Consider the following 27,952-nt stretch of genomic DNA (forward strand, 5'->3'; position numbering starts at 1 on the left):
CTTTGCCCTTTCTCCACTTTTGGTCGCTTCTCTGCTTTCACGTGAAAAAACCCTCTTTACCAAATGGAACTCTTTATATATATTCCAACTCCAATTCCAATTTATATTATCCCAATAATAATAATTCCAATAATATTCCAATTATTTAATTAAATTAATAAATATATTATTAACTTAATTTAAATAATTATCTTATTTTTATCGGGGTGTTACACACTTCACTTAGATAGCTTTTGTATGTGCCGGAAATTTGACTAAATGCCATGTGTTGTTTCTTTCGATATCTTGTAACTCTTCGACCATAACAGACTTCCACTTCATATTCTTAAAGCCTCGCTATAGTTGACTGGTTCAGCACCTGCAAGTAAAGAAAAATGAACTAATTCTGCATTTGGTGTGACTTCATCATCACCAGTCACTTTGTAGCCTTGAGGTCTTGTTGGACGAACTCTAGTTATTTAAGGTCTCTGGCTTGTGCTAGACATACCCTCTTCGACTGTGTCAGGAATGTCAACAACTGCTTCGACTAGAATATCAGAAATTTCTTTGACTTCGACTTCATCAGTTTCTTCATTGATGCCAAAACTCATCAATGACTTGTTAATTGGATCACCATAATCCCAATCCCGGGAAGAATTTTCATCAATAACAATATCTTGACTAATCATGAACTTCTCATTAATTGGATTGAATAGCCCGTACGCTCCAGTTTTATGATATCCTACCAGAATCATAGGTTCACTCTTGTCATCAAGCTTCCTTCTTCTAGCATCAGGAACATGCTTGTAACAAATAGAGCCAAACACCTTCAAATGACTCACTGATGGTTGTTTGTCACTCCGAACTTCTTCAGGAACATTATTCTTCAGTTTCTTGGTAGGTCACATGTTCATAATATAAACAACTATGGAAAAACCTTCAGCCCATAAGGATTTTGTCAAATTCTTATGCTTCAGCATACATCTCGCCATGTCCAATATGGTTATATTTCTTCTTTATGTTATTCTATTATGTTGAGGCGTGTAAGGAACAGTTACCTCATGATCAATACCATGTTCTGCACAGAATTCTTCAAACATCTTTAATGTATATTTGCCACCTCCATCTCTTCACAGAACCTTGATCTTCTTTCCTCTTAAAGATTGCAAATACTTTGTCCTTTTGCTTGATCACATAGATCCAAAGCTTTTGACTATACTCATTGACAAATAATACAAAATACATGTTTCTACCAATGGTTTAATCCTAAAAAAAGCCACATACATATGATGTACTACTTCTAGCATGCAAGAGGATCTCATTGGCATAGTTGAAACAAAAAACTTTCTGAATTGCTTTCCGACTAAGCAACCTTTATAGAGTTTGTCGGGCATCTCAAGACTTGGTATACGAATTACCATATCTTGAGTAATCAGTTGATTGAATGGTAAAAAGTTCAAATGTCCAAACCTTAAATGCCACAGTCAACTATGCTTGTGCTCGACAATAATTTTTAAACATTGCACTTCAATCGAACTGGTCATGGTCTTGAATGTCTTATTCTTTGACAAAGGAGATTTCAAGACCTTTTTCGACTAATTGTCCAACACTTAGCAAATTGCACTGTATTTCAGATACATAGAGTACATCTTTGATCATAGATTTTCCTCCATTGCTCCTTTGAGTAACTATATCGCCAGTACCTTCTGCTTGCAACTAGCTATTATCAGCAATTTTGACCTATGTCTTCTTGGACGAGGAAAAATCTGCAAGCCACACTTTTTTTACCAGTCATGTGATTCGATCAACCCGAGTCGAGGAACCAGATCTTGGAGTCGACATGGTCATCTGCAATTGTAGCCATAACCACCATATCTTCATAATCATCTGAATTTTGGCGTGTAAGGTTCACTCCTTACTCCTTGTCTTTTGTCACTCCCTTGTCTTTATTGTACCAACAATTCTTAGCACTGCACATCTTTTTTCTCTTTGTCTTTCTGATAGGAGTTCCTTCTCCTCTTTTCGAGGATTCAGAATCCCTATCACTGACCTTATGCTTTTAAGGGTTCGACTAAGACTTCTTGCTCTGAGTTTTGTCTCCTTTGCCTTTGAACTTGTCAGAACCATTGTGCTTCTTTCAAGCCTAAGCCTGCAGTGCTTGTATCGAATCTTTAATCCCTTTCCTTTTTCGACAATCCTAATCTCATGTGCCTCAAACGAACCAACCAAATCTTACAGTTTCAGGGTTTCAAGATTGTTGGATTCTTGAATAGCTACGATAATATGATCAACGTGAGAGGTCAACGTACACATTACCTTTTCAACTATCATCTTATTAGTTAGGGTTTCACCACAACCTTTCATGAGATGGAAGAGATTATGCATCTTTGACACATAGCCTGCAATCTTTTCATCTTCTCCCCTCTACAGGAATTCATATTGTCATCGTAAAGTTTGCAATTTGACGACTTCGACTTTCTCACCCCCTTCATAGTACTTGACAAGAATATCCCATGTCTCCTTCGTCGATTCAGCATGAGAGACCTTATCGAAATTCGTCGAATCTATCGCGGGTTGAATGTAATACGCGACCATGCAGTCTTTCTTCTTCGACTTCTTGTTCGCGACTCTCTGAGCACCAGTTGCATTCTCAACAAGCCAAGGGACTTCATTAGCAACCACTTCTAGGATTTCATGAAAGTTGAATAAAGCCTTCATCTGCTTGCTCCATTGATTCCAATTTATACTGTCGAGAATTGGAAGAGAATTCAGAATTCCATTAGTACCATTCATCATTGCAGTGATTGATTAACAATCCATGATCCATGAAACACGATCACCGACGTGTGATTCTTGAAAACACGATCAAGAATCTAATCGGAGATCTAGATATCAATATGTTAGTGCGTGAGACAGTTTTAGTGAGGACAGAAAGAATGAGAGAGAATGAAAAAAAAGGATTGATATTATTGAATTATGATTGTACAAACTGAATTACAAAATATGTCTATTTATATACAACTAATTTGTATACTAAATAACAAACCCTAATTAACTTTGGGTTTGAGCTACACAACTTGAATTATATCACAACATGATTTGATAATCATAGTTAAAATTGCTTCGAGAAAAACCGGTGTGACCTAGTGGATTCATCGGTCAGACCACTCATCCACCTGCCTAATCAATGTCCAAATAATCCAATGCTTTTACCGAGTCAATAACATGTCCGAATTTTAAAACACTCTACAAATTAAGTGATTGAAAATTGAGTAGTAGTGTAATTGATACAAAAGAACTATATATAGCCATGATCTCACCAAATAACTGTTTTTTACAAAGTTTCAAAAGTTGAAAACTAAGCATAACTACTAACTAAGTTATTCTAAGCTAGAAGCATGGATTAATCTCAACAATCACTGCGTGAATGCATAAAATCTTTTATGACAACGAATTCAAATTGATGTTGTAGGACATAGAAGAAGAAATAAAGGAATTAAACAAATACGATTTGAAACAACAAGGAGGTATCAAAATCAGGACTTTGATATATTTATTAGTCTATATAATTTGTTGCATAACAAGTCTTCTGGATTTGCTTACCATGAGAAAGCACAAGTAAACATGTTCTTCAAGTTCTTCCAATTGCTCCAAAAACCTACCCTCTTGATCACTGAACTCATTCATAACCTGCTTCACTATTTCACATTTACTTCTAACATTCTTCACACAAACATCAGCAACCATTTTCTTATGTTCCACCTCATCATTCAGCCTATTCACCATCCTACTCATAGTATCCAAATCATTTATCATTACAAATACCCCTTTCGCAGCAGCATCTAGTTGTTGACAAAGTCTTTCACAATTAGAACTTCTTCTAACCCTAATTTTGATTCTCTTTATGAACAAACCAACTAAGCCCCCTACAATACTTGGTGCAGCCACTAATCCAACAACGCTATGCAAAGAAACAATTAGCAAAGCGATAAGAATAGCACCACGTGAAGTAGCAAGAGCAATTCCTCCAACTTTCTTGCAAGCACTAATCAATGTTAATCGTCTTTTGATTTTCTTTCTCTTTGATGTTAGTTTCCGAAGAAGTTCAACGTACTTATCATGAAGGTCATGAAGCTGCATTGCAGTAATAACAGACAAAGGGTTGTTTTGTAATTTCGATGAAAATGAAACAAGCTTTTTGTGATATTTTCTTGTAGTGTTTGTTTTTTCATTGTTGCTATCATTGAAATCATTAACAAATCGTGTGAGTCTTGTATAAGAAAGTCTTGTTGAGTGGATTCCTTCAAGGATTGTGTCACAACAAAGACACGCTTCTAAGCTAGCTTCGAAATAATCAACTAGAAGCTGATGAACCTTAAAATTACGTGTGATGTTTGTTATGATTTGTTGTCGTGGTTCGAGCAAAGAGTCGGTGAGATTCATGCATATAGGAGAAGGAGAAGATGATGAACAAGATAAAGAGAGTGTTCTTGTCTTCCCAAATTGTCTTTGTGCTTTGTTAAATATTTCAATGAAAGACTTAGTTCTAAATGTTTGGAGATATTCTTCATTTACGTTTGGCTTCCTACACAAGCTTTCTTCCTCATCAAATTCTCTCCGTGATCTGTCTGTTTAATAATGTGAACTAAATATTAATGAAGTAAGTAATTAAATTAGAGATGAAAAAATTAGATATAAACTAACCTGGTTCTGATCTTTGATGAGAACAAAGCCACCTAGTGCATGTCATGTTGAAAAACATTGAGCGAAGACAAAAAATAGTTGTAAAGAATTCTATATGCTAAGATTGGAAGTTTGATATTAAAAGTGGAAGAAGGAATTGTGTGAACAATATATAGAGATAGAAAGAAGTGCTGTTTGATTGTAGCTTAGGGGGAAAGAGAGGAAATCCAGTTGGCAGTTATTATGACCACAAAAATGGATATGTAACTTTGCACGCAAGTTAGTGTCTCTGAGACGTTGTGTTTCCTCCCACAAGCTCAGTATACAAGAGATAAAAGTTAAGTATTTGCATCTTATCAATAATAACATTCACTAGTTTTATTTTGCGTTTACAATTTTTGAAATACTATCCTTGCAATGTATGGATTATGTGTAAATAAATATCCAAATGTCATGTTTCCTGCACTGTAATTTGATAACCAAGGCGCTTATGTTGTGTGTAAGATATATGAGCAAGCAACAGATGGCAGTAAAGAAATGTCTTAAATCGTAGTAGGATCGAGGTACCATTCACATTCGATAAATATAATATTACAAATAATATATTTCACAATTGATGAATCCAACATTCAATGAGGGTTGAGGTCCATGAAGATGTAGAGTCTAATAGTAAATGGGATACTTACCACCACAGACCATTGTGCATGGTAATAAATCAGAAACTGTTATATATCATCACGATTCAAATAAATAATTGCAATGAAAAGTTTAAAGATGATTAATTTGATACTTAGAAATTCCATTTTTCAAATTTTATTAATGTGGATAGCTCTCTCACTACCACTGTTAGAACCAATCGTGCTGAAGTATTTTATTTTTTTAAAATATTTTTTATTTTATTTTATAGAATTCTCGTTTTCTAATCCGAATTTTTGTGAATTAAAATAGATAACAAAACAACATACAATTTACGCATAATTATATCAAATAAGAAACTAAAATGACATAAATCAACATCTAGATATAGTGTACAATACATTTATTGTGCACTACATTCTTCAAATAAGATCCACAAAGTGACCGTGGACATCCTTTTGATGTCTTATCAAAACATTTATAATTTCAAATAATAATAATATTTTTTAGTATATAAGAAACTATAACATATAATAAATTATGAATAAATAATAAAAATATTTACTTGTTAATTTTTCCATATGATTTATTAATGATCATAACGAAGAATATGCACATTATTTGTATCAATTTCTTCATATGAAATATGCACATATGTTGTGTAAGAAGGAGTCTCACTAATATCAAAATTTAAATCTTGATTTTCATCAATATGAGAAATGTACTTTTCTTGGAGCATAATTGATCATTTTTTGTTTGAAGGATCAGTGACATATAAGTTGTCTTGCCAAGGTCAATCCATGTGAATCTTAAGTCACTAGTTTCTACAATAATGTTATTCTCGGCCCACTTGCATTTAAATAAAGGCACTTTGAATAAAACGTTGTCATACCTCAAATTTTGACCACATTATTATATTTGATTGAGTCTTTTGAGTCCATACACCCTACATCAATGCAGGTCTATTGCATGTGAGCATTTGATCGGTTTCATTTCATCTGAGTCACCATTGTCATCTGAGGCCATATTTCATCTGAGATCATATCTCATCTGAATCCATAGTGTGTAAGTCAAATAGTCAACCCCAATTACCCAAAAGTCAGAGGAGAAACATTTTGACTTTTTATCCCTTTTTATTTTATTTTAGTTTGCTTTTGAAATTCATTTTTATATTTTATTACCTTTATGTTGAATGTGATGAAGAGAATAGTGAAAATACACTTGTTCACAAGATATAGTAGATATAACATGACTAACTTATAGTTAATTATCAAGTAGTTAGGTGATAGTTCAAGTTAATTAGACTTCACTTACTATATAATCAAACTTGTACTCTTGTAATATGCATGATGATGAGTAATAACAGATTCAGCATATTCATTTCTCTATATTCAATCTTCTTATTCCTTTCAACATGTGCAAAGCTTGAAGTTTAACATGGTATCAACGGCCTGTGATTGAGCCTTCACTGCTGCATATCTCATCTCATCTCATCCACCTTGAAATCTTCTCAGTTTTCTCATTCGTTCTCTTTCATTCGTTAACCTTTGTTGCATTTTTTTCCTTCTCTCTACAACTATGTCAAATGTAAGTTCTGCAGACAGCATCCATGGCGCATCTCATTTCAAAGCAAATAACAAAGGTTATCAAAATGATACACTCAATCCTTATTTCATGCACCAAATGAAAATCTGGTGTTAGTTCTTGTTACTCCATTACTATTAACCAATAACTACCATTCTTGGTCAAGATCCATGATAATGGCTCTTCAATCCAAAAACAAATTGTATTTCATCAATGGTAGCTTAATTCGACCATTGGATGAAGATCTCAATTCAGTTGCTTGAGATCAATGCAACACCATGATCATATCATGGATCCATAATTATGTGGAAGCCGAAATTGCACAAAGTGTGCTTTGGATGGACACTGCATCAGAGATATGGACTGAGTTGAAAGATTGATCTTACCAAGGTGACGTATTTAGAATCTCAGATCTTCAAGAAGAAATCTACAATTCCACAAGATAAAGTAGATATAACATAACTAACTTATAGTTGTTATCAAGTAGTTAGGTGATAGTTCAAGTTAGTTAGACTTCACTTACTATATAAACAATCTTATACTTTTATAATATTCATGATTTCTCTATTCAATCTGTTTCTTCCTTTCAACATGTGCAAAAGCTTTAAGCTTAGCACTTTAAGTTATTAGCATATTAGAATTTTTATTTGTTGTTATTATTGATATTTATTCTAGAATTGTTTTATTATTTTTCATTATTATTATTATTATTTTATTTAGTACTTATTATTTATTTATTTTATTTCTTTTAGGGTTACTAACTTCATTTTCTTTTTAAGTTTCGTTATTAGTATAGTACTTATTAATTTTTATTATTAATATTAAAAGTATTATTATTATTATTATTATTATTATTATTATTATTATTGTTGTTGTTGTGTTTATTTATTATTCAGAGTGAGTATGGTCAACAAGTTAAGTTCTAAGGTTGAGTCAGCAAGTCAAGAATTACTGGATTCAAAACAGAGAAACACAATAATGTGTGATTGAAGTGAATTAGATGAATCAAAACATAGTCGAATATTTAAGTCGTATCTCAAAAAATTATTTTTATGAAATTGAAATAGTTTCACAATTAAGCGATTTTTTAAAATTTTGATATCAATTTTTTTTTCAAGAAAATGATTAAATATTTAAAATAATATTTTAAAAATAATTATTCAAAACAAATTTTTATTTAAAGTTTTTATAAATAATTTCTTTGTAAATTATTTTTACACAAAATTATTTCTATAAAAATATTACTATAGATTTTATTGTTATAAAATTTATTTCAAGAATTTTGTTTCAAATAAAAAAAAATTGTTGGAATTAACTGAGTTATCATCAGTTCTGCGGTCTGATTAGTAGCCAATGATACAGTATTTTAACAGAAAGTTTTACGAATAACATGGCTAGATTAATTAATTGAGAATATTTTAGTAGTAGTGTTATTTATACAAAAGAGCTATATATGAATCCTTGATCGACATTTATTTGCACACCAAATTACTGCTTTTTACAAAATTTCTAAAGTTGGAAACTACTGTAACTAACTGAATAAGTTAGTTATTCATAACCAAAAACTACCAAACTCTAAGCTACAAGAAGTTTGAATAAATCTCAACAATTACTACCTTAAATTGATGCTGTAGGGGATAGATGAAATGAATGAATTTACACAAAAACTATTGGAAACAACAAGCATGGATCAAAATCACAACTTTGATATATTTATTTGTCTATAATTTGTTGCATAACAAGTCTTCTGGATTTGTTTACCGTGAGAAAACACAAGTAAACATGTTCTTCAAGTTCTTCCAATTGTTCCAAAAACCTACTCTCTTGATCACTGAACTCATTCATAACCTGCTTCACTATTTCACATTTACTTCTAACATTCTTCACACAAACATCAGCAACCATTTTCCTATGTTCCACCTCATCATTCAGCCTATTCACCATCCTACTCATAGTATCCAAATCATTTATCATTATAAATACCCCTTTCGCAGCCGCATCTAGTTGTTGACAAAGTCTTTCACATTTAGAGCTTCTTCTAATCCTAATTTTGATTCTCTTCATAAACAAACCAACTAAGCCCCCTACAATACTTGGTGCAGCCACTAATCCAACAACGCTATGCAAAGAAACAATTAACAAAGCAATAAGAATAGCACCATGTGAAGTAGCAAGAGCAATTCCTCCAACTTTCTTGCAAGCACTAATCAATGTTAATCTTCTTTTGATTTTCTTTCTCTTTGATGTTAGTTTCCGAAGAAGTTCAACGTACTTATCATGAAGGTCATGAAGCTGCATTGTAGTAATAACAGACAAGGGGTTGTTTTGTAATTTCGATGAAAATGTAGCAAGCTTTTTGTGATATTTTCTTGTAGTGTTTGTTTTTTCATTGTTGCTATCATTGAAATCATTAACAAATCGTGTGAGTCTTGTATTAGAAAGTCTTGTTGAGTGGATTCCTTCAAGGATTGTGTCACAACAAAGACATGCTTCTAAGCTAGCTTCGAAATAGTCAACTAGAAGTTGATGAACCTTAAAATTACGTGTGATGTTTGTTATGATTTCTTGTCGTGGTTCGAGCAAAGAGTCGGTGAGATTCATGCATATAGGAGAAGGAGAAGATGTTGAACAAGATGAAGAGAGTGTTCTTGTCTTCCCAAATTGCCCTTGTGCTTTGTTGCATATTTCAATGAAAGACTTAGTTCTAAATGTTTGGAGATATTCTTCATTTACGTTTGGCTTCCCACACAAGCTTTCTTCCTCATCAAATTCTCTCCGTGATCTGTCTGTTTAATAATGTGAACAAAATATTAGAAAGAAAAGTGAGAATTGAGATGTAGAGAATGAATATATATAAACAAACCTGGTCTTCGAAGAGAACAAAGCCACCTAGTACATGTCATGTTGAAAAATATTGATGGAAGACAAAAATTAGTTGTAAAGAGCTTAGACTTGTAGTTTGATATTAAAACTTGAAGAATGAATTGTCTGAACTATATATAGAGAGAGAGGGAGAGAGAGAAGTCGGTGTATACGTGTTGTGTGGTTGTAGCTTAGGGGGAAAGAGAGAAAAACCAGTTGGCAGTTATTATGACCACAAAAACGGATATATGGCTTTGCGCGCACGTTATTGTCTCTGAGACGTTGTGTTTTTCCACGTAGACACCACCAGGGAAGGAAGCTCTTCCCACAAGCTCGTTGTTATGGAGTAATTGATAACGAAAGTGCTTGTGTTGTGTGTAAGATATGAACAAATATTTTTACCAAAAAAAGGAAAAGATTTATGAGCACAGTTGGCAGTAAAGAAATGTCAACGTAGAAGTGTCGATGTACCGTTCTCATGCAATAGATATTTGTATGCCACGTTGGTTTCCTTAATGATTGCATATGTTACGTACTAATTTGATCAAGTTAAAAGTTTTTTTTTTAATATGACCGAGAGATGTTATATTGGACTCAACCTTTACAATTGACAATACTAAAAAAATTATGATCAATAAATTCTGATAAGGTTGATGTGAAAAATAGGTCTCAACCACGTGACAAAATCACGTGAAAATTATGTTGCTAAAAAGGGAAGTTGTCACGTAATTTTCACTTTGTTAAATATTTAAAATTAAAAAAAATAGATTTTGCTATGTGAAAACCACATCGCTAAAAAAAGATTTTGTGATATGATATTCACATTTCTAAATATTTAAAATAAAATAAAAATGAAAATTAAGGTTCACATGGAATTATTTTGAAATTTGGGGAAAAAGTTACTTACTCTCTTTGAATCTCACTTCAATCTTCAATTTCATTGAAACAAAATATCTTCCTTCTCTCGTCTAACATCAAAATCGAACCATTCTCCCTCCTTAATCCCATGAACACGCTTTCATATCTATCAACATATCAATTTTCTCGTTGTTTACTGAAAAATGGAACACTTCATTTACAACTTACCGTTGATGGGATCATATGCGATCCGAGAAGATGAATTTCATTCAACTCATTATCCTTGTCGAGTTTGCTCAGCGCGTCGTCTACTAATTAGGTGAACTTGGTCTTCTTCAATTCAGAGACGTAAGTTCTCTTCCATATCCAATTTGGTTGCTCCTGATTACGAGGTTTCTTCTATTTTCTTCACATTTTTTCTTCTTTCTTTAGTGTTTTTGAGGTTTTCTTTAAGTTCATTATGCAATTTTAACGGTGTTTGGATTTATTATGCAGATTTTTCTGGTTTTAGGTTTGGATTCATTATGTAGATTACGTTTTCTTTAAAAGTAAACAAAAAAGTTGTGACATGATTTTCACGTGGCCAAGTTGTCCCGTGTTTTTCACGTCGTAAAAAATTTAGACATGCGCTCCTGCGACATGTTTGCTCACATCGCTAATTTGTGTTTTGTGACGTGATATCTCTATTTGTGGCATGATTTCACATGGCTTTTAATGAGTATTTTTTTGTATTGCATAGTAAAAACTCAGTAGGGCGTTACATATCCCTACCGTTGTTAAAAACAACCTTTGTAAAATATGAAGGTGAGTGGTTCGATACATATTGCCAGGATTTGATAATTTTTTAACACTTCACCACAATTGAAAGTTATAACCATAGTGAAAGACTTAGCGTACAATATTTTACCAAGGTTATAACTAGCAATGGTTATGATATGTATACTTGAATTTATTATAACTTATCTGGAATGCTTATTTCATCAACTACTCCACAAACATATAATCTTTCAATCTGATTTAAAAATAAATAATATGAGAAATTGAGTTATATTAGAAGAAAAAGTTACACTAATCATTGTTTTCCGAGCTTTCTACAAACCATTATCCGCATCTTTTGCTTTAACAGTTATAAATTGATTCAATGCTTCTAAGTTTTCGGCAACACTTCCTTCACTACTAGTTCATTCTGTAAAGTACTAGTGACTTTACAAAATGAACTATTGAAACAGGAAGCGTTGATTGAAGAGTTATAAGTATTTAACCAAATTCTAACCGTCAAAGAGCGAGATGTATATAAAGGGTTGCAGAAAGCTCGTAAAATATTGATCAATGTAAGTTGTTATTTTCTAACATAACTTAAGTTTTCAAATTATTATTTTCTAATTCAATTCAAAAAATTATATAATAACATTATAAATATCATAAGCAATAACATTAACATTAACATACATATACAAACACATCATATCTAACTAAAGCATCTACATACTCAAACAAAAAATATGTTAACCAAATCATAAGCTTATGAACAAAACAAAATTACTTATCAACAAACAACATCATTTATCTACAAAATCATAAACTACCCTTAACATTAACACAACATATTTATAAAACATACCTCAACAACAACATTTATCAACATATCTAACTAAATCATCAACATACTCCAATAAAAAATATGTGAACCAAATCATAAGCTTATGAACAAAAAAAAATCATTTATCAAGAAACTGCATAATTTATCTACAAAATCATAAACTACCCTTAACATTAACACACCACATTTATCAAGCATACCTCAACAACATCATTTATAAACATGCCTAACAAAATAATCATCGTACTTCAACTAAAAATATGTAAACAGAATCATAAGCTCATGAACAAAAAAATAATTTATCAACAAACAACACAAACATCATCATTTATCTAAAAAATCATAAACTACGTTTAACATTAACACAACACATTTATCAAACCTACCTCAACAACAACATTTAACAACATACCTAATAGAATAATCAATATACGTCAACAAAAAATATATAAACCAAATCATAAGTTTATGAACAAACAACACAAATAACATCTTTTATCTACAAAGTCATAATCTAACCATAACTTTAACACAACACATTTATCAAACACGCCTCATCTTACAAAGAATAATGTTTTGAAAAGAAACGATTTAACATATGTACCTACTTGAAACTATTTGCGGAAAACGAAAATAAAGATATGTGGAAGTTATGTTTGAGTTTTGTGACATCTTCCATTGATTCATGGAGTTTTGAAATATTCGAAAGAGGCTAGAGAAGTTAGGGTTTTTTACTTACAGTGTAGTCTATTCTGAAGTGAAGTAGGTTAGTTTAAATAGGTAAACTCTTTCACAACGGTTCATAAAACAGACCATGATGGTATGTCTTGATATTTCACCACGATTGTTAAAAAGGACAGTGGTGACAACTATTTAATTTATATTTAAAATTAGAAATAAAGGGAACACACCTTTTTATTAACGAAAAAACATAAAAATTGTAGGGGTTAGGTTTCAAAGTGCGTCGCTCTTGACATATCAGAACGGTTGTTAAATGTGATTGTGGTTATAGATTGTTCAAAAATAAAATAAAATCCGCCTAATGAAAATATATTACCTCACTCTTGACATATCACAACGGTTGTTATGGAAGATGTCTTTTATAATAGTGTGAAAAAATTAAACAACTAAACTTCGAAACAAAACATTACAAGGAATATAGCTTAGGACTCAAATTAAATTCGCATCTTCCCAATTAATAATTGATTGGTCCTTTGAATTTACCAATGATTACTACCATGATAGATGTTTTGACATCCTAATTATTACCTGCAGATTTATAAGACCAGCCTCAAACAGAATTTTGTCACGGCTTAATCACAAGGACCAACACACAACCATCCAAATAGACCAATCTATATTTGAATTAGTTGTTGACATTTTGATAAATTGATGCAGGTGATTTATAATTGAGCTTTGGTTCTCCAAATGGACAACACAAAGCCAAAGAGAAATTTGAATCCACACCCGCAAACTAGTTGGTCAGTTGGTGAATAGATGCTGAAGATATATTTCATGCCAACAATGCAAACAAACTAAGTTGCATCAACCTCCATCTGCACATTTGATTTAATGTAAATATTTATTTTCTTTTTATTTCTAATTTAATTTTTTTCATGAACAATTTATTTTTATTCTAAGTTTTTTTAGATGTTTGATTTAGGTTTAACCTTATGACATTTCAAAAAAGCACCAAAAAAGAGTTTTAATTAGTCTTAGACATGACCTTGATTCATTGGATATTTCATTTGGATTGATCTTTATTTGTCTGAATACTTGCTTGTATATTTGACCCATGATTTGCTTAATCTTGTACATGGACCTTAAATCGTTAAATAAGGTGGTAAAGGGGATGCATAATGAGATCAATCTTTCAAATAAGATTCAAACTTTGAGCTTTGTCAATTAGTTTTCAAAAGATCTCACCATTTTTTCCATTATCCACGTCTCTTCAAACCATTTTCTTAATAAAATCAAAAGAAAAATAGTACCAAGGTGAAAGGTCCAGTCATAATCTCGAATGCTAGGCCCAAGTTGTAAGAGCTTGCAAGCCATAAGCACTCGTCTTCACTTCAAAACACTTGTAAATATTCAAACTTTTTTCTTAATAAAATTGAAAGAAAAAAATTACCTGGGTGAAAGGTCCAACAGTAGTCCCGAGTATTAGACCCAAGTCATAAATACTCGTCTTTTAAACCCAAAATACATAAACACATTTAAACCTTTTTGACTCTTGGCACCCTTCAAAACCTTTTCAAAAACGAAATATATTTCGTCTTAAGATGATGCAAAACAATGTTTCATCCATAATCGTTGAGTTTAGATAAGTAACATTTTCCCATGAATGTTGATATGTAGAAATTCATTCAATGTGATGCAAACGCCCGCTCCTCACCTGTTTTTGGATAAAACAATGTTTTTCATCGATTAATATAAAATAGATTTCACTAAAATCGATCGACAAACAAACATTTTCTATCCATGACTACGTAAGCCTTGAGTTCTCTATTGCACCCGAACATATGTAGGAGCGAAATTCAAGGTCTCGTCATGCACCCTAATAAATAAAACCCTTTTGTCCTATCTTTTTTTCCTTTTTAATAACTTGAGAAACCTAACATTTCTAAGCTAAGACTAATGCGCGCAACTAATAAAATGGTTCCCGTTAAGTACAACAGACGTGAGGGGTGCTAATACATTTCCCTTGCGTAATCGACTCCCGAACCCTGATTTGGTTGCGACGGCCATATCATTGTCTTTGTTTTAGGGGTTTTACCGATATTTTCCCTTTTTGGAAATAAATAAAGTTTGGTCGCGACTCTGTTAAGTCCATCCCACGAGCGTGCGATTGCGCTTCGTGAGGTCGTATTCTCATTTTTTGAGGTGCAACAGTATCCCTACGTGGGTAGAGGATACTTAGATACCTTTGTATTTAATGATGGTTCGGTATTTCTCACGGTGGTGAGAGACTCTATACGGTGATGTTTACTTTGTTAAAAGAGTCTCAACTCATGTGAGGTGATAATCTATGTGTGTTTCAGCATTATGGTGAGGGTATGATGATATGTATCATCTCCTGTTAGATAAGAGGTATTTATAGATGCTTTTGGGCCTAAGGTTTTTTAGGAACTGATAACCGCCCACTAAATCAACGAGAAACCGTTGAACCCCTATTTTCTAGGGAAACATGGACCAGTCAGTGGACTCTAACTTTCCTTCACCTGAGAAACATATTTTTCCATGTTTCGCATGATAGGACGAGTAAGGGGCTTTTAGAGCAAGGATGTCACTAATGGTAGGTGACATATACGTTTCGTCCCTCCTTAAGGTCCATATTCTCCCGCCTTTTTCCAAACCCTTTACAAATATAACACTACAAGACTTGTATAGAAAAAAGATAAGGAAGAAAGAAATGACAACAAATGGGTTTTATCCTTCCATTTCCACCACTACCTCTTAAGAAAGGTTAATTTTTTTTTGCAACCTATACTAGAAAAATTACTTATGTAATTGCACAGATTTGTTAGACATAGTTATTATGTTAATAAAGTTACGGTTGACAAAAAAATAATGGATAACTAAGAAACTAATTTATAACATATGAATTTATAGTTGATAGTTTATAAGTTGACGAGTAATAATAAATATGATTTATTTTTAACTTTCTTCTTTGTTTAATGATGTTAATGATGTTTGCTTTAATCTTTTTTATCATCATCAAAAACTTACTATACATGTTCAACACATATAACCACGCGAACCCATCTTGAAAAAAAGACACTCGTGTAAAGGCAATCTACACATCTTGTACCAACTACAAAAGCTTTTACCATTTCCTAGAAAGGTCATTTACCAATTCGAGGGAGGGCTCACATCCTAGGAAGCATACTTCATTATGCTGTCATCGGTGTACCAAGACAGAGTCCATATAATGGTGTCTTCCACCCAAGGGTATTCAGCAGCATCCTCAAGTAGATTAAGTATTTGAGGCGCCTTCCTTCCCACGTCTTTCTCACTGTTCACAGATAAAAAATGTTTACTATTAATATTACATCTTGATCATTCCTCCAACCACCACCTCACCTCATCCTCAGTAGCGCTTGAACATATGGTCTAAACTCTTAACAACACTTTGGCCCTCACGTTCTTCCATGAGATTCCCCATGGGTATAGGGTCAATCATCAGAATTTCATCCAAAGAAAATCCAACACCAACTTGTCGCATTTCTATCCCAATGAGGGGAGGCGACCTATCTCCAAAATTAATCACTTCCACCTCAATTCAAGAATCAACATCACAAACCTCTATGTTGTTACTAAGTGTAACAATTGATATACCACTATGTTACTACTAAGTGTAACAATTGAGATGAAAATATGGGTTTCCTAAATCTGCCACTTCTCGAAGAACTGGAAAACACATAGATTAACAAAGGAGAATAAATCAAGTACCTTGCAAATTAAATGCATGTTTTTTAAGAGTAAAGAGGAATGCACCTTGATTCGAGTAAAATGGTCCAGAAGTTAGAAAATATCATCAACGATCAAAGAACTTGCAAGCAAAATTTATTTGTGCAAGCTCTAAAAAACAAAGAAAAAGCACAAAGATTATAACTAGAGCTCAAGTCCCTAATTTATTAGCACATAAGGCACCTGGACCAACTGCCACGATTCAACAAAAGATCAAAGATCATAGACAATGGTCAAGATGAAATCTCGAATCCATAAATACACTCAAGTGCACTAGAATACACTTATGCACGTCTCCTCTCTATCCTACACGTGTGGATGCATGTCGAAGCCTCCGCTGAAGCAACGTTTTGTCTACACGATGAGCATTAAACACACATATTCCAAATACAAACTAGCCTCCCTCTGCGTCTCAACGTGGCTCCATCTTTTCTCGGTAGCACATTTTCAACAAACTCACCCTCTTAATGGAACTTATACTTAGACAAATCTCAAATACTTCTACATCAACATTCCTTACTCCATAATTGATAGAAAGGACTTAGGCGCAACTGACATGGGATGACCAAAGGCAGACCTCTATTCTAGAGCATCACATAGGAGCACATCCTCCTTCCTCTTCTTGGTCGTTCATCTACATCCAAAGGCCCTCCACACTCCACTTTGAATCAATCGAAAACACTTCTAATTGACTTCTCTAGATAAGTGTGACTCTAAATCACGCCCAGGTATTCATTGACTCACACTTGCAACAGTTCCACCTCTCTTAGATACCAACTCCAACTTCGAAGTGATAATCTTGCATGAACTTTACACTTGCAACAGTTCCACCTCTCTCAAATATTGACTTCAACTTTAAAGTGATAATTTTGTTGAAACTACCTTGATTATCGGAGACCACCGTAATTATTGGGACATAACATAATATACATGATTAATAACAATATACATGACTAATTTTAAAAAAAGAAAACTAAAATAAATATTAAAAAAGAGTGTTATTAATAGAGAGAATGAAAAAAGAAGACTAAAATAAAATTTATTGCATTTCAATGTCAAAAGATTAACCCATACAAGTAGGTAGGTAACCGAGTTTTAATTGCTCAACCACATTCATCAGATTCAAAAGCAACTCCAAAGGTTTACATATTTGATTTTCTTTTTTAAGTAACTAATATCCATAATATAAATTTGATGGTAAATAATCCTAGTAATCCATGAAATCCGGAAAATAACTAGCATCCATATATGATTCCCAAATAAAGGGTTTAGACATGTTTGGTGGTAGCAAAAGCATCAGCAATGTCAATGACAAAACGGTAGCGAACATCATTCTTGAGAAGACGAGCAAAAGCCTCATTGATTGTATCAGCTTTGATTAACTCAATGTCACATGTTATATTCAGTTTTCCACAAACGTCCAACATTTCTTGTGTCTCTTTTATTCCTCCAATGATCCCACCTTTTATGGATCTCTTCCCTGTAATTGTTTAACAATAATAAACCATCATTAACAATAAATTGCATTTATTAACTAGTAATAAACTAATCACTCAAATGCATGATCATCAAAGTTAGTTTTACCAAATATCAACGGAAAAGCAGGCAATTGTAGTGGCTTGTCGGGTGCGCCCACGAGAAATAGGGTTCCGGTAACTTTGAGCAATTCTAAGATAGGCAATAGAGCATGGTCTGCTGATACAGTGTCCAGAATAAAATCTAAACTTCTCTTTCCAGCCTGTCAAAAAAATCATAATTTATATTTATATGTTCAAATTCATAAATTATATTTTAGACCACATAAAAAGTGTCACAATCAGATCCATATATTACTCTCCACTGATATGTAAAGTTACAAACCTGCAATTGTTGGGGGTTAGTGCTGATTATGAAATCATCAGCTCCCAGACGTTTCTTAGCTTCGGCTTCTTTGGAAGGAGAAGTGCTTATGACAGTAACATGGTGACCAAAAGCTTTCGCAAATTTAACAGCCATGTGACCAAGTCCTCCCAAACCAACCACACCGATTCTTTTCCCAGCTGTTGATACAAGATTATGGTCTTTCAAAGGACTGAAAACTGTTATTCCAGCACACAGTAATGGTGCTGCTGCATCCATTGGTAAGCTATCCGGAATGTGTACTACATATCTTCACATCAAAATTTCATAATCTTTAGTCAAGGTAAAATTTCATATTAAATATTACTACTATTTATTTTAAAATGTTTCCTTTAATAGCCAACATTTTTTACCGTCTCTATTTTTTATGTTTACTATAAAATTGTAATTTAAAAATGGAGCATAAATAGAATAAGAAAAGATTCGGAATCTGTCTCTATTAGAAGACAATTTATTTATTTATTTTTGGCCGGACAATAGTATTTAAAAAAGAGACGTGACTACTCAATAAACCACACTAATAACAATAAATGATAACATCTTCAACAACAACTGCGGTGGACTTAAAAACCAGGTTTATGTTCACAAATTTGTACAATGATATAAATAGTAACATAGTGTGACTATTAACAATAAATGATTGTTAACAGTGATCATGGATAATGTAAAATAAAATTGGTTAAAAAATAATTAATAAACAAAAGTGATTAATAGACGCTTATAGGTATTAAAAATAACTTTTTATCATAAAAAAAAATAATAAATAAAATATAAAAAATTAGTTAATAAAAAAATACCTGTAATCTACCACCAACATTTGTGAGTAGCCACCATATGTAATGCTACCATCCCAGAAAATTCCATTGTAAACAAACTGCAATTTTTCACAGTAATTTTCTTGATCTGTTTTGCAAAACTCACAATCCAAACATGAAGCAGCCAAACACCCCACACCAACTCTCTCTCCTTCTTTGAATCCTGATACATCACTCCCAACCTTTGTGATAACCCCTGTTATCTCATGCCTATACATAAAATACAATCAAAATCGTCCTATAAATGATAAATCAATAAATAATAATATCATTTGAGTAGTGGTCCTAAGATCTAACTCAACCGATGAATATCGATATTGTCTGTGTGAGTTTACGGTGGTTATTACCCGGGAACAACCGGGTACATAGTAATGCCCCAATCATCTTTAGCATGATGAATATCAGTGTGACAAATTCCGCAATACAAAATCTTGATAGTTACATCAGTAACACCATTCTCTCTGCAACAAATTAAAAAGTTGTTAGTTTCAATTTAAAAAAAAAAAGGTACTAGTGGAATATAGCATATGAAAAATTGATTATTACCTTCTTTTGAAGGTGTATGGAGTAATCTTGCCAGAAGAATCATGAGCTGCCCAACCAGAAACAGTTTGAGTGTGATTTGGTGTTGTTTGAGCCATGGATATGAGTGAGAAACAGTTGAAATGTGAATGAAATGTAATGAAAGCAAAAGGGTTGTTGGTTGGAATTGGATTGAAATCTTCACATTTATAGAGAAAGGAAACAAGTAGTTAAGTGTGTGTTTGCTTTTATTTTTTTTATTTTTTTTAAAGAATAAAAGTGAGTAAGGACCCAACTAATTTTAACATATTTAGATTATATTCTTTTTTATACAATAACTGTTTCTAAATACATTTTAGTGTGTGTGTAAAAAATTTAATCGAAAAAAAATTACTTTCTAAGCCAATAGGGTTTCCTGAAAATTCTTCACTGCTGAAAAAAAGTTTTTAAAGAAAAACAGTACAAATTTGGTACTTATAAAATATAAGATAGAAAAAATCATTGTTAGAAAATGAATTTATGTCGCATTACCAAACACACACTGTACTCATATAATCCGTTAGTGGTAGATTAATTGCTTTGTCTACATATACCTAAAATAGTGGTCAAATTAATACTTTATCCAACTCCATCTAATTCTAATAACTGCTATATTTAATTCTTTCGATTTTTTTTACGGAAATCTTCGATCTTAGGAATTTTTACATGTATTTGAAGTTTTTTTTTTAAAATAACCATATTTTTTAATTTAAACATTAAAATAACCTATTTTTTATATCAATTATCAAAATAACAATATTTAATTATTTATGCACAAGTTGAATTGGTGTATTTGATTGTTAATAAAAGGAGACGTCATACCCATTGACACATGCATGCATTGCAAATGAGAATAGGCACCATAGGGATGAACGCATGCATGTCTTTAAGTCAGATGCATTGGCACATGCATGTATTGCAAATGAGAATAGGCACCATGGGGATGGACGCATGCATGTCTTGAAGTCAGATGCATTGGCGCAATGCATACTATGCACTAATGCATGTGGCGCATCAGTGTATGCGCCAATGTATGTGGCGTATGCACTATGAATGTTTTTTTTTTAATTTTATGTTTTATATTTATAATTAATTAAATTAAATACTTAAATGAAAAATAATATTATAATATAAAATTAAAATACATAAATTGACAAGAAAATCAGTAACTCGCCCGATAGAAATGCTTTTTGTTCCACATCCAGGCGCGTTAGCTTGTCTTCGAGGTCTCCCACGATTTCCCTGAGGTGTATGGAATATTTGTGTGCTGACATAATACAATGGTGGCTGGTGTAAAGGTCTGGTGGAAGGTCCAATAATATTTAATAGATTTGCCATGATTTCCCTAAGGTGTATGGACTATTTGTGTGCTGACATGATACAATGGTGGTTGGTGTGAAGGTCTGGTGGAAGGTCCAATTGTATTTAATAGATTTGTCATCATTTCTCTCCAATAGTTGGGGGTTGTCCTAACGTTGAATTGTGTGAATCATCTAGGTTATAGACTGTTGTGGTGACTGTGTATGGTTGTTATTGGTTAGGATTTGATTCCTGATTTTGATTTTGGGTGTGTGGCATGAATTGGTTGTGAGGTTTGATGTTTGGTGTCGTACCCCAAAATTTTCTCTACGATTTTCATTCTTCACTCAACCTTTAATTTAAAGATTCATCGGTATTCATTCATATTAAACATCATCTCATAAACATCATAGATTCAAAAATTTTGAATAACGAAAACTTGGCTTGGCATGAAGTTTGTGTCATTTGCTCATCCTTAGGGCAAAACCATAATTCTTTAATCCTTGATCTTTGGTTCAAGAAGATATCTTGACATAGCATGACATTAAAATCCTACATCTTTATACTTATAGATCGTGTGACTGGCATCAAGGCATTGGAAATCCTAATTGTGGTTCATAGCATTGGTGCACAACTTGTGTTGATCATTTCCTTGGTTAGAGATTCTGGGTCCATATTTGGTTTCGAACTTTGACCTAGCTAACTCTAGCTTATGGCAGTATAGGCTTGATCCAAGATGTGCTTTTATTCATACTTCGGTCTCATTTCATCATCTTCGTGGTCTCTTGACCACTACTCGGGTCAAATCTCATTTCATTGTTTCCATGGTATTGCAAGGCTCAATTTTATATATTTCTAGTCAAATCATTCAAATTTTCATGTGGAGTCACACTTGGTCATTTCATAAATGGCCCATAATCATCTAATTGTTTTTTATCAAATTTGCAAATTTTAAATTAATTCAAATTTATTTTTGGGATTTCAAATTAATTTTTAAAAATTCAAAATAAGTTTAGAAATTCAATTGATTTTGTAAATTCGAGTTCGCTTTAGAAATTCAAATTGATTTTAGCAATCCAAATAATTTTTGAAATTCAAATGGATCTTAGAAAATTGGATCATTGGTGGTTTTACTTTTATTAATCACATTCGTTCATCATTCATGGTATAATTAAAAATTCAGTACGATCAGGTCCAAACGAGATAGGCACATGATTCAAACATTCATACAAGTATTTACACTCTCAAAGTCCATAATTTCTCATTAAAACCTTTCTTTCAGTTCAAATTCCATTTATAACATTTAATTCAAAACTCATAGTCATCAATCCCTCCATATTCAATTTAAGATATATTTCCAACAAATCAATTCACATTAACTACACCCAAACTCATCTTTTCAATTTTGTACCAGTCGTACCCAAAATTTATCCTCGGCTTTTCACTTTTCATCTGACCCGTGATTTAAAATTCATTTGTATTCATGCATCATTAATATGCATCATGCATTCATGTTAATATAAATATCTATAGATTTAAAGTTGGTGATTGATTCAAACCCTACTCAGGAGGAGTTTTAATCTTGATATGCCGTGCGGCTTGATTTGTCACTCTGTGCTTAGAAATCCCTAATCCACGTCTCTTGGTTGACTGAGGTCAATTGTTGACTTTTTGGTCAACCAGTTGACCAAAGTTAACTATTCACCCCCAAGTCCATATTATCTCGACTTTGGTAACATCGATCATCTCTATGCACGTTCGATTCACTTCGTTATATCCAAAATTGATTCTAATTTTAAATTAATTTCAATTGATTTTAATTGGATTTTGAATTCTTTTATTTCATTTTTAAGTGACTTTTATTTTCAAGTTGGTTTTAATTAATTTTTAATTGCAAATTAATTATGGAATTTCATTTTTAATTGATTGTTGAATTAATTTTAATTTTTTTAAAATAACTTTAATATCAATTTGGTTCTAACCTCAATTTAATTCCAATTGGACTTTCAATTTCAAATTAATTTCCATCTTAGATTTTGATGGGGTTTTGGAATTTTAAGTTTGATTTTGATTGTTTTTAATCCCATTGGATTAATTCTAACCTCAAGTGAATTTTGGGATTTTTAATGTGATTTTAATTGATTTTTTATTTTCAATTTAATTTTAATTGATTTTTAATTTTAAATTGATTAATTTCAAATTACTTGTGGAATTTCAATTTAATTTTTAATCGATTTTTAAATTGATTTTAATTTTAAAATTGATTTTAATTTTAAATTAATCGATTTTAATTTCAATTGAATTTTTAATTGATTTTTATATCAAATTGATTTTAATTTTAAACTATTTGATTTTGAACTTCAAATGAATTTTAGACTTTACAAATTAATTCTAAATTAATTTTTGAACTATCTTTTATTTTAGAAATTGTATTTGCATTTAAACCTCAAATTCATTATCCACATTCAATCTAATATCCCATTAACCATTCATTACTTTTCATTAATCCAAACAATTCAATTCATTACATCCCACGTTCAATAAAATTGATTCATCTTTCAATTCTATTTTACATTCAAACTTCGATTCATTTTCTTTAAACTATAACTATTTCTTTTAACATTTCTTTCCAAATTAATTTTCAATTCAATTTGCACTTTTAAAATACGTTTCAACCTATATTTCAATTTTGGGTTTTTTTACAAAAAAAAATAACCCACTTTTTTTAAAGAAAACTCCCAAAATATCCCTAGTTTCAAAAAAAATCTCAAACTACCTCACTTTTAGGAGGAGTCGTCAATTGAATTGGAGACTCCTCTTAAAACTTGAATGGAGACGCCAATTCGATTGGCTAGGGCAGGTGCCCTAGCCAATCCAATTGGCGCCCCTGTGTAGGTTTTAAGAGGAGTCGCCGATTCAATTGGAGACTCCTCCTAAAATGCATTTTTTGTGTTATAAATAGATGTGTTGTGTGAGTAATTATTCCACATCTCATATAATCATTTGGCAATCATGTTTGGTGTTCGTCGCCGATACGGAAAGGTGATTTATGCGAGAGACAAACCTCAAATGCTGATGTTGTTTTGGAACATCACTACGTTGGATCAACTGAAGAGGGAGTTGGTTCGTTGGTTAGATGGGAAAATAACAGAAGGGGAAAAAATCAGAAGTATTGAGAGACTTGACAGTATCTTTGGTTGAGTGCGAATGAAGATTGATAAGGATGTTAGGAAAATGATGTTCGGTCGAAACGACATCAATTTGATTGTTCTAATCAGTTAGAAATATATATGTTTTCAGATGGTTTGTGCTGATGTTTGTTGTGAACCTCGTTGTAACAAAAACTTAATGATATATAATGATTGAAGGTTACAGAAATACAATGTTACAAAATGCTTAAGACCTAGATGATGCTCCTCGATTGGGACAGTTGTTCTTGTTGTGTCCTGGTTGACGACAGATACTACATAATCTTGTCATTTTATCTGTGGAATCCATCTCTGTTCTGATACGTGTGCTGTTTGGCCTTCCTTTCTTCTTTCTACGCATCTCGTCATTGTGTCAAACAATATCACCTTCATATGGAGGCCAGTAATCCTCCATTGGTAGTACTGAGAAGCTTTGAGTATATACATTCATGACGGTGTTGGCCTTGTACACATCAGATAAATGGCTGTAAGCGTCTTGACGAGTATAAGAGCATGCTGTTATGACATGGGAGCAAGGTATGCAGAAGGCCTGGAATTTTCCACAATCGCACCAACTTCTGTTTAGTCTAACATCGTAGGCTAAATTTGGTCTCCCCTCGTTGTGGTCCATTGTTTCCTGGACGCTGAAATTTTGCCTATGACGGTCAAAGACTGTTACAGCGTGTGTGCTAGCTTTGATGCTCTCCTCTTTCATGACCTTCATGCAACACTCGCTGAATACTTGCCCGGACATTAACACCGCACTCCATCTTTCACCTCTGGTTGTGAACATAGAAGCCAACCTATAATAGGTTGATCTTACCAAGGCGGTTATCAGCAGATTTCGAATTCCTTTGAATACCCCGTTCATGCATTCCACAATGTTTGTTGTCATGTGGCCCCATCGACAACCTCTGTCAAATGTTCTTGTCCACTGCTTTACTGGTATGTTATTTATCCATCTCCCTGCGTCTTCATTAGACAGTCTAATTTCATCACGATAATATTGAAATGACGGTTGAGTTAGAGCATACCCAGCATTCACCACCTTCTTGCGAAGATTCTTATCTTTTATAGCACGCATGAAGTTTTGTGCAATGTGTCTGATACAGTAGACATGGGTAGAAGGAGGATCATGTCATCCATTGTCATGGTTGTTGTAGGCACTCTCAATGGCAGCATGTCTATCAGAAATCAAACAGAGATTGGCTTATGGAGCCACATGCGTTTTGAGATGTCGAAGAAAGAAACCCCATCCACCAGCCGTTTCACCTTCAACAAGAGCAAAGGCAATGGGAAAGACATTGTTGTTGCTGTCTTGTGCAACCGCCATGAGCAAAGTACCCTTGTATTTTCCGTATAACCAAGTGCCATCAATTTGAATAATAGGTTTGCAGAATGCGAAACCTTTGATGCACAAGTCAAATGCCCAAAAGAGACAGTGAAAGATTCTATTACCTGTAGCACAGGTTCCGTCTGGCATCGTCGCTGGCAATGTCTCCATAATTGCCACAGTTTCTGGAACATATGTTTTTAGTGCCCATAAAAACCGTGGCAATTCCTTGTATGAATCCTCCCAGTTGCCGAAAACTTGTTCAACAACCTTTGTCCTCGCAATCCAGGCTTTCTTGTAAGATGGAGTATAATTATATGTTGTTCTGATATGGGATATAATTATACTTACCTTCACTGATGGATCTTTATTAACCAATGGAAGAATGTCTTGACATATCAAATCTGCGCTTAGTTTGCGATGATCTTGTTCAACGTTAGTTGCAATGCAACTGTGCGGTGGGTCTATTGAAGTGATCTCCCAATAGTCGTTTTTCTTCTTGTAAGACGCAGCCAAACGAAACTTACAAAGCATGTTACGACATTCGATAACATACCTTCTAGAATCAGTGTGTTTCACTGTAAAGTCAGTAGAGTTGTTCATGTGGAATTTTTTGATTGCCAGAACACATTCTTCTTTGGTACGAAACATGTCTCCCACCTTTAATTCGCCTTCTGATCTCAGATACGGATTATAGAAAACACTGTTGGATGTTTCATCGTCGTGAAGATCCATATTTTTCATATGTTGAGGCGGATTATATACATGAGTAGGAGGTATTGGTGGTGGTTGATCATCATCTTCATCGTCGTTGTTCAACATGTGATCAACCTGTATCTCGGTTTCCTCTTCTTCTTCATCAACGACGTCCACTTCTGCTTCTACTTCTGGGTTGACGTCATCTGACCATTGTCGATCATCTTCACCAGATTCATCCTGACCGGTTAGTTGAGACTGTTAAGATGGTATACATGGTTGAAGAGTAATGTACAACTCAATACAATTGCAGCCTGAATGTTCATGACTAACAAACATGTATTCAACATCTTCATTGTCTTGTACCTTAAGGGGGAAATACTTGCATTGACTATTCTCAAAAAATATTGGATTTTGATATGTGATCTTTTACACAATACCCGATCCTATACAGGATTGTATTTTTTTTTCAAATGCAAGAAGGTTGCATTTCTCTTGATCGTGAGTCTAATGGTATCGGTGTTTCGAAAACAAAAGCCATATAGCTCAGACTCGTATGTTTCACCGTTGCAGTGAATGTTGACACTGTATAATGATGAAGATGACATTGTGCAGATGAAAACTATTTTATTACTGCAGATGAATGTGAGTGAAGTGTCTTGGATGTTGATAGTAAGACACTTAAATAGAGGAGTGAAGTGTCTCACATGCTAGCTAGTTCGGAGTGACGTGTCGCACATGCAAGCTACTCCGAAATGACGTGTCGCACATGCAAGCTACTCCAAAATGATGTGTCAACCATGCAAGTGAAGGAGAATTGCCATCCAAGGCGCAGCGGAATATAAAAATTTCTCCTTTAATGATCCTTACGAATGAGCATGATCAGTGATAGAATCGTTACCTCTTGTGGAGATTCAAACCTTTGGTGCAGATCTCTGACAATGATCAACCTTTGATACAGATCCACGGGGCGATCACGAACGTTGAACGATGACAACGTCTCTACTCAGTCCACACGAACGGATTCCTTCAATCGCAGTGCTAGCTGTTTGTGAGTGAAGGCTTTGAGTGAGAGAGAGAGATACGAAATTCCAACTCTTCAGTTGTGTTGTCTGAAGTGTGAATGCTTCTACCCAAGGGGTTCTATTTATAGAACCACTTGTGTGGGCTTCAAGCCAAAAAGCCCACTTAAGTGCATTTTGGCCCATATCTCAGAATATGCCAAAATCACTTAAGTATTTGGTACTTTACCATATTTCGTATTCTTCTTAAGTACACCGTACCTTACGATGTTCCTTAATTATTCTATCTCTCATCAATCCGTCCTTTGTGTGTGACCCTATAGGTTTTCGCGGCGTTGGCAATTATATTAAATCATGCATTTAACATAATAAACAGTGAGCGGTATCTAGCAACACATCACTGCTACCCAAGTCACGAAAATGTCATGTGATCTGACAAAACCTCCTGTGATAATAATTATGTGTAT

At 33.2% G+C, this 27,952-nt stretch overlaps 2 protein-coding genes across 4 annotated transcripts; both read right to left on the reverse strand.

The window, feature by feature from the left end:
• Positions 1–3,393: 3,393 nt before the first annotated feature.
• On the reverse strand, positions 3,394–9,844 carry LOC127093436 (UPF0496 protein At1g20180). 3 transcript variants are annotated; one of them, XM_051032360.1, is made up of 3 exons: positions 9,746–9,844; positions 8,699–9,668; positions 3,438–3,637 (listed from the first exon to the last, which is right to left on the reverse strand). In XM_051032360.1, exons 1-3 carry the CDS (start codon positions 9,783–9,785, stop codon positions 3,541–3,543), a joined length of 1,107 nt encoding a protein of 368 aa, XP_050888317.1. In that variant the 5' UTR covers positions 9,786–9,844; the 3' UTR covers positions 3,438–3,540. The 3 variants fall into 3 exon arrangements, with proteins under 3 accessions (XP_050888315.1, XP_050888317.1, XP_050888316.1); XM_051032358.1 differs by lacking the exons at positions 8,699–9,668; positions 9,746–9,844 and adding an exon at positions 4,684–4,797 and having other exon boundaries at positions 3,394–4,607; XM_051032359.1 differs by lacking the exon at positions 3,438–3,637 and having other exon boundaries at positions 8,331–9,668.
• A 7,842-nt stretch (positions 9,845–17,686) lies between these two features.
• LOC127093440 (probable cinnamyl alcohol dehydrogenase 6) lies at positions 17,687–20,155 on the reverse strand. The gene is made up of 6 exons (XM_051032364.1): positions 19,933–20,155; positions 19,734–19,847; positions 19,369–19,596; positions 18,533–18,821; positions 18,257–18,410; positions 17,687–18,152 (listed from the first exon to the last, which is right to left on the reverse strand). The coding sequence occupies exons 1-6, from the start codon at positions 20,025–20,027 to the stop codon at positions 17,941–17,943; spliced, it is 1,092 nt and encodes a 363-aa protein (XP_050888321.1). The 5' UTR covers positions 20,028–20,155; the 3' UTR covers positions 17,687–17,940.
• Between the last annotated feature and the right edge of the window lie 7,797 nt (positions 20,156–27,952).

This window comes from Lathyrus oleraceus, chromosome 6, assembly GCF_024323335.1.
Source record: "Lathyrus oleraceus cultivar Zhongwan6 chromosome 6, CAAS_Psat_ZW6_1.0, whole genome shotgun sequence".
NCBI lineage: Eukaryota > Viridiplantae > Streptophyta > Magnoliopsida > Fabales > Fabaceae > Lathyrus > Lathyrus oleraceus.

What these genes read in the sequence shown, in the direction of transcription:
- LOC127093440 (XM_051032364.1), bottom strand. Translation starts at nt 20,027, where the DNA reads ATGGCTCAAACAACACCAAATCACACTCAAACTGTTTCTGGTTGGGCA. An exon ending in CCATACACCTTCAAAAGAAG is followed by an intron (nt 19,848 to 19,932) that starts GTAATAATCAAT and finishes AATTTGTTGCAG; the next exon opens with AGAGAATGGTGTTACTGATG. An exon ending in ATGTTGGTGGTAGATTACAG is followed by an intron (nt 18,822 to 19,368) that starts GTATTTTTTTAT and finishes TTTGATGTGAAG; the next exon opens with ATATGTAGTACACATTCCGG.
- LOC127093436 (XM_051032358.1), bottom strand. Translation starts at nt 4,741, where the DNA reads ATGTTTTTCAACATGACATGCACTAGGTGGCTTTGTTCTCATCAAAGA. An exon ending in TCATCAAAGATCAGAACCAG is followed by an intron (nt 4,608 to 4,683) that starts GTTAGTTTATAT and finishes ATTATTAAACAG; the next exon opens with ACAGATCACGGAGAGAATTT.